General features: G+C 43.7%; 2 protein-coding genes across 2 annotated transcripts in view; one reads left to right on the top strand and one right to left on the bottom strand.

The window, feature by feature from the left end:
- The window catches only part of LOC135095562 (histone deacetylase 1-like), a 7,409-nt gene extending 1,728 nt beyond the window's left edge, over positions 1-5,681 (bottom strand). Inside the window, exons 1-7 of the mRNA XM_063996460.1 lie at positions 5,539-5,681; positions 4,231-4,343; positions 3,646-3,763; positions 2,510-2,661; positions 1,458-1,661; positions 1,144-1,248; positions 93-189 (exon numbers count right to left, since the gene is read on the bottom strand). Of these exons, the coding sequence (XP_063852530.1) occupies positions 93-189; positions 1,144-1,248; positions 1,458-1,661; positions 2,510-2,661; positions 3,646-3,763; positions 4,231-4,343; positions 5,539-5,587 (838 nt within the window). The 5' untranslated portion in view covers positions 5,588-5,681. The remainder of the gene's footprint in view (positions 1-92; positions 190-1,143; positions 1,249-1,457; positions 1,662-2,509; positions 2,662-3,645; positions 3,764-4,230; positions 4,344-5,538) is intronic.
- Positions 5,682-8,814: 3,133 nt separating this feature from the next.
- LOC135095583 (uncharacterized) overlaps positions 8,815-12,500 on the top strand; it is a 5,474-nt gene continuing 1,788 nt past the window's right edge. The window contains exons 1-2 of the mRNA XM_063996487.1: positions 8,815-8,968; positions 11,633-12,500. The exon at positions 11,633-12,500 is cut by the window's right edge and continues 1,788 nt beyond it. Of these exons, the coding sequence (XP_063852557.1) occupies positions 11,858-12,500 (643 nt within the window). The 5' untranslated portion in view covers positions 8,815-8,968; positions 11,633-11,857. The remainder of the gene's footprint in view (positions 8,969-11,632) is intronic.

The following is a 12,500-nucleotide window of genomic DNA, read 5'->3' as shown; positions in this document are numbered from 1 at the left end:
TTTAGTCAATGTATCTTTTGTGTCTTCCCTGCGTCCCTCCTGTGTGTGCGTCTGTGTGCGTCTGTGTGTGTGTGTGTGTGTGTGTGACGTACCCTTGAGAGTCAGGTTGAAGCAGCCTAACCTGTCGCCAGAGAGGGAGTCCGCGCCGCACTGCAGGACAATCGCGGACGGCTGGTATGTCTCCATGACCTGAAAAAACACAAGATTTAAATTACAGGAGAAAAGAGGCGAGGTTCGGACACATCTACTTACGAGGCTCGGAGAATGGGGCGCTGGGGTGTGTGGGGGGGGTTGAGACAGACATAGGAGGTTTAAGTGAATATTTAAGTGTCTGTTCTTCCTATGTAGAGCAAGGGAAGTACCTCTGGGGTTGTAAATTAGGTTAGGAAGTGTTTGTCTCTGTGGGTCTTCTGGTGTACAAGTAAATAAATAGATAAATATATGTATAAGTAAGGGGAATTAATAAAAAGATGTTTGTGGGTTTTTGAAAGGGAAAGAGAAAAGGAAAGGAAAATAGAGGATTCGAGTTTTAAAGGCAAACAAAAAGTGAAGATAATGATGAAAAATTATGAAAACGATGCATTTGTTTTTTTTTTTTGACCAACAAACAAACAAACAATTGAAAAATGAGAATAAAAGAGGAATCAAGACTGAATTTTGTGAGTTTTTTTGAAAGACAAACAAGAAAATAATGAAAATAACAAAACAATAAAAAATATAGTCAATTTTTGAAAGAAGAAAAATTAAATAAATAAAAAAATAATAATAATAATAAAAAAGACAATTTATTTATAACTTAAGGAGACAAAACAAACAAACAAACAAACAAACTACCACCACCACCACCACCACCACCACTACTACCACCACCACCACCACCACAAACAAACAAACAAACAAAAAACGAGAAAAATACGAGGAATCAAGACTGAATTAGAGTTTTTTTAAAGACAAACAAGAAAATAAAGAAAATAACAAAATTACAAACAAACAAACAAACAAACCACCACCACCACCACTACCACCACCACTACTACCACCACCACCACCACCACCACCACCACTACCACCACCACCACCACCACCACCACCACTACTACTACTACCACCACCACCACCACCACCACCACCACCACCACCTACCTTTGTCAGAATAGGAACAAAGATGCTCTCGTAGCTCTCGTCGTCAATTCCGTCCCTCAGTGGAAAATTAACGGCGTAATATTTCCCTTTTCCTGCTCCGATGTCCTGTGGGGGGGAGGAGAGGGTGAGGGGAGAGAGAGAGAGAGAGAGAGAGAGAGAGAGAGAGAGAGAGAGAGAGAGAGAGAGAGAGAGAGAGAGAGAGAGAGAGATAAACACAGACAGACAGAAAGACACAGAATATTCCTAAACACACACACACACACACACACACACACACACACACCCAAAACACCCCCTCAACCCCCCGGACTCACCCTCAGATCGCCAGTTCCAGGAAAATATTCGCCATACTTGTGGAACGACACTGTCATGACCCGATCGGTGGTGTAGAAGGCTTCCTCAACACCGTCGCCATGATGGATGTCAATATCTATGTACAAGACCCTCTGGTGGTACTTGAGGAGTTCCAGGATGGCCAGCACAATGTCGTTCACGTAGCAGAAACCCGAAGCTTCACTCTGAGGAGTTAAGAGGGTCGTTAAGCTTCACTCTGAGGGTTTAGGGTCGTTAGGCTTCACACTGAGGGTTTAGGGTCGTTAAGCTTCACTCTGAGGGGTTAGGGTCGTTAAGCTTCACTCTAAGGGGTTAGAGTTGTTAAGCTTCACTCTGAGGGGTTAGGGTCGTTAGGCTTCACTCTGAGGGGTTAGGGTCGTTAAGCTTCACACTGAGGGGTTTAGGGTCGTTAGGCTTCACTCTGAGGGGTTAGGGTCGTTAAGCTTCACTCTGAGGGGTTTAGGTCGTTAAGCTTCACTGAGGGGTTAGGGTCGTTAGGCTTCACTCTGAGGGGTTAGGGTCGTTAGGCTTCACTCTGAGGGGTTAGGGTCGTTAGGCTTCACTCTGAGGGTTTAGGGTCGTTAAGCTTCACTGAGGGGTTAGGGTCGTTAAGCTTCACACTGAGGAGTTAGGGTCGTTAAGCTCATCTTCTCTCATCTCTCCTCTCCTCCTCCTCTCTACCCCTCATCCTCCTCTTCCTCTTCTCTCTCAACCTTCTCTCCTTTCCTCATCTTCTTTCTCCTCCTCCTCTCTACCCCTCATCCTCCTCTTCCTCTTCTCTCTCAACCTTCTCTCCTCTCCTCATCTTCTTTCTCCTCCTCCTCTCTACCCCTCCCTCCCTCCTCATCCTCCTCTTCCTCTTCTCTCTCAACCTTCTCTCCTTTCCTCATCTTCTTTCTCCTCCTCCTCTTTACCCCCCCCCTCCCTCCTCATCCTCCTCTTCCTCTTCTCTCTCAACCTTCTCTCCTTTCCTCATCTTCTTTCTCCTCCTCCTCTCTACCCTCCTCCTCCTCCTCCTCCTCCTCCTCCTTACCTTCTTAGCATGATGCAGCCCGCCAGCCCAGTTGACGGCAATATCACACGCCTGTTTGTTTAATTTCACAGCCCCTGCGATGGACCCTCCAGACGACAGCTGGCAGAACTCGTACAGGCCGTCAAACACTGGGCAGTCCTCGCCGACGTTGACTGTGGTGAAATTGTGGTTGTGAGGGTGGTTGTGGAGGTTGTAAGGGTAGTTGTGGGTGTTTTTGGGTGTTTTAAGGGTGTTTTTGGGTGTTTTTGTGTGTTTTGGGTGTTTTTTGGTGTTTTGAGTGTTTTTTGGGTATTTTGGGTGTGTTTTGAGTGTTTTTGGGTGTTTTTGAGTGTTTTTGAGTGCTTTTGGGTGTTTTGAGTGTTTTTGGTGTGTTTTAGGTGTTTTTGGTGTGTTTTAGGTGTTTTTTGGGTGTTTATGGATGTTTTTGGTTGAATTTGAGTGTTTTTTGGTGTGTTTTGAGTGTTTTTGGTGTGTTTTGAGTGTTTTTTGGTGTGTTTCGAGTGTTTTTAGGTGTATTTGAGTGTTTTTGGGTGTGTTTTGAGTGTTTTTAGGTGTATTTGAGTGTTTTTGGGTGTGTTTTGAGTGTTTTTAGGTGTATTTGAGTGTTTTTTGGTGTTTTGAGTGTTTTTAGGTGTGTTTTGAGTGGTTTTGGGTGTATTTGGGTGTTTTGAGTGTTTTTGGGTGTATTTGAGTGTATTTTGGGTGTATTTGAGTGTATTTTGGGTGTATTTGAGTGTTCTCAGGGAAAAATGTGGTGCTTTTAGTTGGGCAGGTGAAAAAATGTGCTTGTTTTCATAGTAGTAGTAGTAGTAGTAGTAGTAGTAGTAGTAGTAGTAGTAGAAATAGTAGCAGTAGTAATATAAAGCTTTAAATAAATACCTCTCTCTCTCTCTCTCTCTCTCTCTCTCTCTCACACACACCCCCACACATCCCAGCCCCCCCACACACACCCCACCCCGACACACCCCACCCCCACACACACCCCACACACACCCCAGCCCCCCACACACCCCACACACCCCAGCACACACCCCAGTTCACCCCCACACACCCCAGCTCACCCACACACCCCAGCACACCCCCACACACACCCCAGCCCCCCCAAACCCCCCTCAAACCCCCCCAAAGACACTCACACTTCTGCATCTGTTTATTGTATTCATTCATGTTGTCCGGCCGGATGCTTCGGATGAACCGGATATAATCATCGCTATGGAATTTCGTCATCTCGTCCTGCGTGGCTTTATGGGGCCTCTGTGTGGGTAGAAGTGGGTATAGGGGCATTAAGGGAGGGTATGGGGGGTGTATGGGTGGTTATGGGGGTGTATGGGGGGTAATGGGGGGGGTGTGGGTTCATTTATAAGTTTGTGTGATAAATGTGGGTGTTTTTAAGTGTTTGTGTGTGTGAGAGAGAGAGAGAGAGAGAGAGAGAGAGAGAGAGAGAGAGAGAGAGAGAGAGAGAGAGAGAGAGAGTGGACGTATCTATAATCATTTAACAAAGACGTAAAATTTAAAATCTAATTAAACACACATTTCGTCATATTTCACTAATAAAATAAACAAACAAACAAACAAACAATTATAAACTAGACAAAAACAATAAAAAACAAGAAAATTTAACTAACAACAAAAAAACAGCAATAATACAAGCCAAACCGGACCACAGAACCGGAAATATCTGAATTCAACCGGACTATTTCTTCAGATTTCAAAATACTCACATAAATTTCCATCTTACGGTACAGTCCATAGTTAAGCAGCAGGTTGTGAGTCATCCGAATACGGTGGGGTTTCATTGGATGCCCTTGACCGTAGTAGTAGTTTCCGATGTCACCTGAGGAATTGTGGGTAGTTGGGTTACATTTTGGGGTGTTTTTTGGGGTGTTTTGGGGTGTTTGTGTTGAAATGATAGGAGGAGGAGGAGGAGGAGGAGGAGGAGGAGGAGGAGGAGGAAAGAAACAAAGAAACGAGAAGAAAACAAAAGGAGGATAAAAGAAATAAAGAAAAGAAGAAGAAGAAGAAGAAAACGAAGAGGAGGAGGAGAAGAGAAGATGAAAAAAAAAAATCGTTTCTTTTAAAGCCGACACGAAAGAAAAGGGTATAATTTTAAATACATCACGTCACTTTGTCACCGTGGATAAATAAATAAATAGATAAATAAATAAATCAAATAAAATAATCATCACGGTACGGTACAGAATCCCTAGCTATGACAGTACGGTACACACGCACTGCCCATGGTCCCCAACTTATAAACTCACTTAAATCACTATAATCAAGCACTTTACGGATACTTAACCGCACGCACACACACTTAAACGCACCTTAGAACACGATGCACCCTTAAAATTCACCCTGGGAACCTTAAAATTACTGATAAACAAATAATGCATAAAAAAACTACGGTATAAACTTACTACGCATGGGGCCTAACTTCAAAACGTACTTAAATTACTTAAACCCACGCTCTTTTAACTTATAGGGGGCACTTAAAAGCACTTATAAACTCAGAGGAACAAGAGCAATGGCCAATAATTACGAAAAAGACCCTAAAAATACGAAAAAAAAGGAAATTTAAGCAAACGACATCTTTCAAAATTTCTCTACTCAAATTTAAGGGAAATTTAAGGGTTTTTAAGGTATCTAGGGTGACTTTAAGGGTCCACAAGGGTGTAAGGGTGCGTTAGGGACTCGCTATCTTAGTAAAAGTAGCAAAGGAACACTACAAATATAAAATAACGCCTTCAAAATAGAGCCCTTTATTTCAGGGTGATTTGGGGGCTATTTAGGGTGGTTAAGGGTGTCTTCAGGGGCTTTAAGGGTACTAGGGTGCGTTAGGGATATAATACCTTCATAAAAGTAACGAAAAACACCTAAAATCACTAAGAAATTTGAATCACAACAAACAGTCGATCTTTAAATTTCGCCTTGAAAACACACAACACTACTTATCCAGATTTAAGGGAATTTAGGGAACTTAGGGGTGATTTTAGGGTCCGTGGGGCTGTCAGGGCTTGTTATGTACTCACTGTCATAGTAGTAGCACACTTTCTTTCTGCTGTGAGGCGCTGTGGACATGTTTGTGAGCTATGGGTTAAACACACACACGAGGCGGGAGGCTGTAGCGGAGAGGGTGGTGGGCAGAGGCTCGATCGCTAGCTAGAGTGAGAGTGTGGGGTTGGGGGGGTAGGGGAGAGGTATTTTGTTTATTTTTGTTTATTTATTTATTTTTTCGTTTTTTTTATTGATTTTTTCTCTTTTTACTTTAATTTAGATGTGCTTGGTAGAGGAAAAGGAGAGGGCTGAGAGAAAGAGAAAGTGTGCATATTTATCTTTCTTGTTTTTCTTTCTTCCTTTGTTATTTTTATTTGCTTTCTATTTTTATTTTTATTTTTCTCGTCTTTGTTTTTTTTTTTTGTCTGCGAAAGAGGAAAATGAGCTGAGAGGGAGTGGGGTAGGGAGAAAGAGAGAGTATTTTTCTTTTTTCTTATTTAATTCCTTATTTTCATTTATTTTCTATTCTTGTCTCTCATTTTTATCATTTTTTCTATAAGGCCCGTCCGCTAGCCACGTATTTTAACTTATTAATTTATTTTATTAGATATTTATTTATTTATCCATTTAATCATTCATTGTTCTCTGAAAGTGTGCCTCCGTGCTTGCACCTTGCCTACTCAAACTCTTTCAGCTGTGTCTGTCAACATCTACCTTTCCTTCTTGCTGGAAGTTTGCCTACATTCAACCTGTTCCTAAAAAGGGTGACCGTTCTAATCCCTCAAACTACCGTCCTATTGCTTTAACTTCCTGCCTATCTAAAGTTTTTGAGTCTATCCTCAACAGGAAGATTGCTAAACATGTATCACTTGACAACCTTCTATCTGATCGCCAGTATGGGTTCCGTCAAGGCCGCTCTACTGGTGATCTTCTGGCTTTCCTTACTGAGTCTTGGTCATCCTCTTTTACAGATTTTGGTGAAACTTTTGCTGTTGCCTTGGATATATCGAAAGCTTTTGATAGAGTCTGGCACAAAGCTTTCATTTCCAAACTACCCTCCTACGGTTTCTATCCTTCTCTCTGTAACTTCATCTCAAGTTTCCTTTGTGACCGTTCTATTGCTGCTGTGGTAGACGGTCACTGTTCTTCTCCTAAATCTATTAACAGTGGTGTTCCTCAGGGTTCTGTCCTGTCACCCACTCTCTTCTTATTATTCATTAATGATCTTCTCAACCAAACTTGTTGTCCTATCCACTCCTACGCTGATGATACCACCCTGCACTTTTCCACGTCTTTTCATAGACGTCCAACCCTTCAGGAGGGACTTAGTGTCTTCAGCCTCTCTCTCACCGCCGCAGTGTTGCATATCTAGCTGTCTTCTACCGCTATTTTCATGCTAACTGCTCTTCTGATCTTGCTAACTGCATGCCTCCCCTCCTTCCGCGGCCTCGCTGCACAACACTTTCTTCTTTCTCTCACCCCTATTCTGTCCACCTCTCTAACGCAAGAGTTAACCAGTATTCTCAATCATTCATCCCTTTCTCTGGTAAACTCTGGAACTCCCTGCCTGCTTCTGTATTTCCACCTTCCTATGACTTGAATTCCTTCAAGAGGGAGGTTTCAACACACTTATTCAACAATTTTTGACCACTGCTTTGACCCTTTTGTGGGACTCACATTTCAGTGGACATTTTTTTTATTAGATTTTTGTTGTCCTTGGCCAGTGTCACTCATACAGAAAAAAAAATAAAGCTCTCTCTCTCTCTCTCTCTCTCTCTCTCTCTCTCTCTCTCTCTCTCTCTCTCTCTCTCTCTCTCTCTCTCTCTCTCTCTCTCTCTCTCTCTCTCTCTCTCTCTCTCTCTCAATCAAAATAGTGTTGGGTAAGATTAACAGTTAAATAGATAGGTAAATAATAGTCGAAAATAATACTATTCCAAGTAATAGTATTTTGAAATAGGCGCTTCGTGTTTCATTGTCATCACTTCTCTCTCTATCTTTCGTTGTGTTTCATATCTTTTCGCCAGCTTCCTTATTTAAAACGCCAATATTACCCAAACTGCGCATTAAAACTCCAAATATGTAGGATAAAAATGACGTTATATTTGATTTTCTTTAATTTTCATGCAATTATTGTTGTTATTTCGCCGTGGCTGCTCGAAAATTTGAGAAAAAGTGATTCAAAATACCAGCTTGGGTCCACCGGGGATGTTTTGTACCGTAGTGAAAAACTGTAAGACTCGTTTTGCGCGCCTTATTATCAAAGCTCTCTCTCTCTCTCTCTCTCTCTCTCTCTCTCTCTCTCTCTCTCTCTCTCTCTCTCTCTCTCTCATTTTTCCTATTGTCTTTATTATTGCCTCTCTCTCTCTCTCTCTCTCTCTCTCTCTCTCTCTCTCTCTCTCTCTCTCTCTCTCTGTCTCTCTCTCTCTCTCTCTCTCTCTCTCTCTACACACTCACACACACACACACACACTATAAACATTAATATCAAACATTTTTATTTACATCAGTATTTCTGCATTATTATAAGAGAAACACTCTTGAGAACCCGGCTGGTCATCACTAAGGTCTTGGTAAATAAATAAATAAACAAATAAATAAATACTTGGTAACAGCGCTTCGGTTATCCATCTTGCCAAGAGAAAAAAGATTCATAATTCATTTTGCAATACTAGAATTTTTTATAACAACTTAGATTGTGCGCATTATATTGTTTTATTTATTTATTTATTTATTTATTTTCGGTGACTGTAGAAAACGGGACTTTCTCTACCCCCCCCCCTCTCTCTCTCTCTCTCTCTCTCTCTCTCTCTCTCTCTCTCTCTCTCTCTCTCTCTCTCTCTCTCTCTCTCTCTCTCTCTCTCTCATTCTCTGATAATAAATAAAAGAAATAAGGGATAAGAGGTAAATGTAATAAATAAACAAAGTAAAGCAGAAATAAAGAATAAATTAGAACCATAATATATATCGCAAATTTATTTAACTCCTTATTATATCACTAACATGAATATAAAAAAAGTAACAGTAAAATATTATAAGATTAATGGAAAGGAATACCAAACTTATGACACGCGGGAAATCAAATTTATAAACATTCACTTGATGTCGACAAGATGGAGACATTGCGCTGACCCAAAAAGAAATCAATGACGTCACAAAAAACTAGTTCCTTTAATAACCCTTAAGAACTCAACAAAACGCAAAACACACACGAGAAAAACCTAAATAAAAACACCCCAAAAAAACAAAAATGCCCTTAAAACACGAAGACAGGGCGTGAAAAAGCGAGAAATCCCATTGTTTACATTCCCTAGCATGTGACGTCATGGCTACCACCCCTGTAGCGCAGCCATTTTCAGTCATTCAGTCTTAGACGTTCAGGGAGGGTGGAGGGAGCTTTGTACCACATCTACCGCACTTCTACCACACCTCACCTCACCACCACAGCCGCCAACGCGCGCACAGAAGGTAAAGAAGAAGGATTTTGCGTGTGTAAGAACAAAAGATTATTCAGTTCACAGTAATGGTGGTTTACGTGGGATTAAGTACAATATGGTTTATGAACGGCCTTGGTTTAATGAATGGGAGGTCAGGTGGAGGAAGAGGAAGAAGAAGAGGAGGAGGAGGAGGTGGTGGTGGTGGCGGTGGTGGTGGTGGTGGTGGGCTTAAGTTAAATGATTCTCTCTCTCTCTCTCTCTCTCTCTCTCTCTCTCTCTCTCTCTCTCTCTCTCTCTCTCTCTCTCTCTCTCTCAGTACGGTACCACCACCACCACCACCACCACCATTACTAATACTACTTTAGACTCGTAGAGAAAGAGAGAGAGAGAAAGAGTTTAAATTTTTAGTGCAAATTAACTTAGGTTTGAATAATGTTTGTTTGTTTGTTTGTTTGTTTGACTGATAGACCCGGAAGAGAAGAACAAGATGGCTGTAATGGAGAAATTTATACAGTTCATGTTATTTATTAATTTTTCACTGCAGTCCTTGGGTGTGTTCAAGTTGTTATGTTCAAAGAAGATGCGGGAGACTGTTCTGTGTGTTCTGGTTGTGGCAGGCGCCGTGGCAAGGGAAAACAAAGGAAAAACAAGGAAAATAAGAGCTTGTACTGTCTGTGTGTGTTTGTGTGTCTGTGTGTGTGTGTGTGTGTGTGTGTGTGTGTGTGTGTGTGTGTGTTTTGTCTGTCTGTCTGTCTATCTATCTATCTATCTATCTATCTATCTATCTATCTATCTATCTATCTATCTATCTATCTATCTCTCTCTCTCTCTCTCTCTCTCTCTCTCTCTCTCTCTCTCTCTCTCTCTCTCTCTCTCTCTCTCTAATAGTTTATATTATTATTATTGTTGTTGTTGTTGTTGTTGTTGTTGTTGTTGTTGTTGTATTGCTATTAATGATATTTCTCTCTCTCTCTCTCTCTCTCTCTCTCTCTCTCTCTCTCTCTCTCTCTCTCTCTCTCTCTCTCTCTCTCTCTATCATTCATTCTGTAAGAACTTCCTCTCTCTCTCTCTCTCTCTCTCTCTCTCTCTCTCTCTCTCTCTCTCTCTCTCTCTCTCTCTCTCTCTCTCTCTCTCTCTCTCTCTCTCTCTCTCTCTCTCTCTCTCTGTGTGTGTGTGTGTGTGCAATTTCCTGTTTCACTTCCTTCTTTCTTTGTGAGAGAGAGAGAGAGAGAGAGAGAGAGAGAGAGAGAGAGAGAGAGAGAGAGAGAGAGAGAGAGAGAACTACTATTTAATTTTCATCATCTTCTTCTTGTTCTTGTTCTTGTTCTTCTTCTTCTTCTTCTTCTTCTTCTTCTTCTTCTTCTTCTTCTTCTTCTTCTTCTTTTTCATCATCATCTACTACTACTACTACTACTACTACTACTACTACTACTACTACTACTACTACTACTACTACTACTACTACTACTGCAGAAAGAGAGAGAGAGAGGAAGAATAAAAAGAGGAGGAGGAAGAAGAGGAAGATAGAGAGATAAGAAAGAATGAAAGAATAATTTGAGAGAGAGAGAGAGAGAGAGAGAGAGAGAGAGAGAGAGAGAGAGAGAGAGAGAGAGAGAGAGAGAGAGAGAGAGGAAGGAAGGAGGGATGTTTTTACAGTGACACACCATCTCTCTCTCTCTCTCTCTCTCTCTCTCTCTCTCTCTCTCTCTCTCTCTCTCTCTCTCTCTCTCTCTCTCTCATCCTGTCCCTTGTGATAATTTCATCACAATTATTATTATTATTATTATTATTATTATTATTATTATTATTATTATTATTATTATTATTATTATTATTATTATTATTATACAACTACGACTACTACTGCTGCTACTACTACTACTACTGCTACTACTACTACTACTACTACTACTACTACTACTACTACTACTACTACTACTACTACTACTACTATTATTGTTGTTGTTGTTGTTGTTGTTGTTGTTGTTGTTGTTCTTGTGTGTGTGCGTGTGTGTGTGTTTTGCTGTATGAGTGACACTGGCCAAGGACAACAAAAATCTAATAAAAAAATGTCCACTGAAATGTGAGTCCCACAAAAGGGTCAAAGCAGTGGTCAAAAATTGTTGAATAAGTGTGTTGAAACCTCCCTCTTGCAGGAATTCAAGTCATAGGAAGGTGGAAATACAGAAGCAGGCAGGGAGTTCCAGAGTTTACCAGAGAAAGGGATGAATGATTGAGAATACTGGTTAACTCTTGCGTTAGAGAGGTGGACAGAATAGTGGTGAGAGAAAGAAGACAGTGTTGTGCAGCGAGGCCGCGGAAGGAGGGGAGGCATGCAGTTAGCAAGATCAGAAGAGCAGTTAGCATGAAAATAGCGGTAGAAGACAGCTAGATATGCAACACTGCGGCGGTGAGAGAGAGGCTGAAGACACTCACTTAGAGGAGAGGACTTGATGAGACGAAAAGCTTTTGATTCCACCCTGTCTAGAAGAGCAGTATGAGTGGAACCCCCCCCAGACATGTGAAGCATACTCCACACATGGACGGATAAGGCCCTTGTACAGAGTTAGCAGCTGGGGGGCTGAGAAAAACTGGCGGAGACGTCTCAGAACGCCTGTGTGTGTGTGTGTGTGTGTGTGTGTGTGTGTGTGTGTGTGTGTGTGTGTGTGTGTGTAATATTGGCTGGTTGTTTCAGGTCATTCACAGCAACACAGCAGGCAAGACAGTGTTCGTGCAGCCTGCCACAGCCCACCACAGCCTGCCACAGCCTGCCACAGCCCACCACAGCCTGCCACACTTCACCACAGCTGCCACACCTCTCCACCACCCACCACAGCCCCTCCCCCACCAGTCCATGGCCCACTGACCCCATGAAGCCCTCCCGCCCCTCCAGCATCATGGGGGGCTTGCGGTAGCCAGCATGGGGCAGACTGCGAGCCACCACCATCACCACCACCACTACCACCACCACCACTGCCCCATGGACGCCCCGCAGGACTCCCCCGCCTCCCCCAGGCAGGTGAGGCAGCGCGTGCAGCAGCAGCAGCAGGAGAGGGAGCAGGGGGGGGCTGCCGGGGGAGGTGTGGGGCCCGGCGGGTGCTGTGGGGCGGCCTCCTGCAGCTGTGGGGGCGGCCTCTCCTCCACGGCGGCCCTGTACGGCACCACCCCTGCCCCACGCACCCCTGACCCCGCCCCGGCCCGCCCCGTGGTGGTCACGCCGCCCCGGTCCCTGCCCCCACACCACCACCACCACCACCACCAGTGGCCGGAGTCGCCGTCCACCCCGGGGGGCGTGAATCCCTCCGCCTCCCCCAGCGGGTGCAGCTGTGGGCCGGGAGGCGGGGCGGGGCGGGGCTGCAGCCACTGGTGCTCCGCGTGTCGGGTGCGGGTGCAGCTGCAGGTGGAGTGCGTGGGGGGCGTGGAGGGGCGCCCCGCTGCCTCCAGGGGCGGCCGCCTGCGCACCCTGGCCTTCCCCAAGCGTGGCCGCCACAAGGCCAAGGCTCCGCCGCGCGACGCTCCACCGCAGCCCAAGAAGAAGAAGGCGCCGTGGACGCTGCGCCTCA

The sequence above is a fragment of the Scylla paramamosain genome, chromosome 49 (assembly GCF_035594125.1).
Source record: "Scylla paramamosain isolate STU-SP2022 chromosome 49, ASM3559412v1, whole genome shotgun sequence".
Lineage (NCBI taxonomy): Eukaryota > Metazoa > Arthropoda > Malacostraca > Decapoda > Portunidae > Scylla > Scylla paramamosain.
Note: the sequence above shows the minus strand (reverse complement) of the source record. Positions and strands in the feature narration are given on the sequence as shown.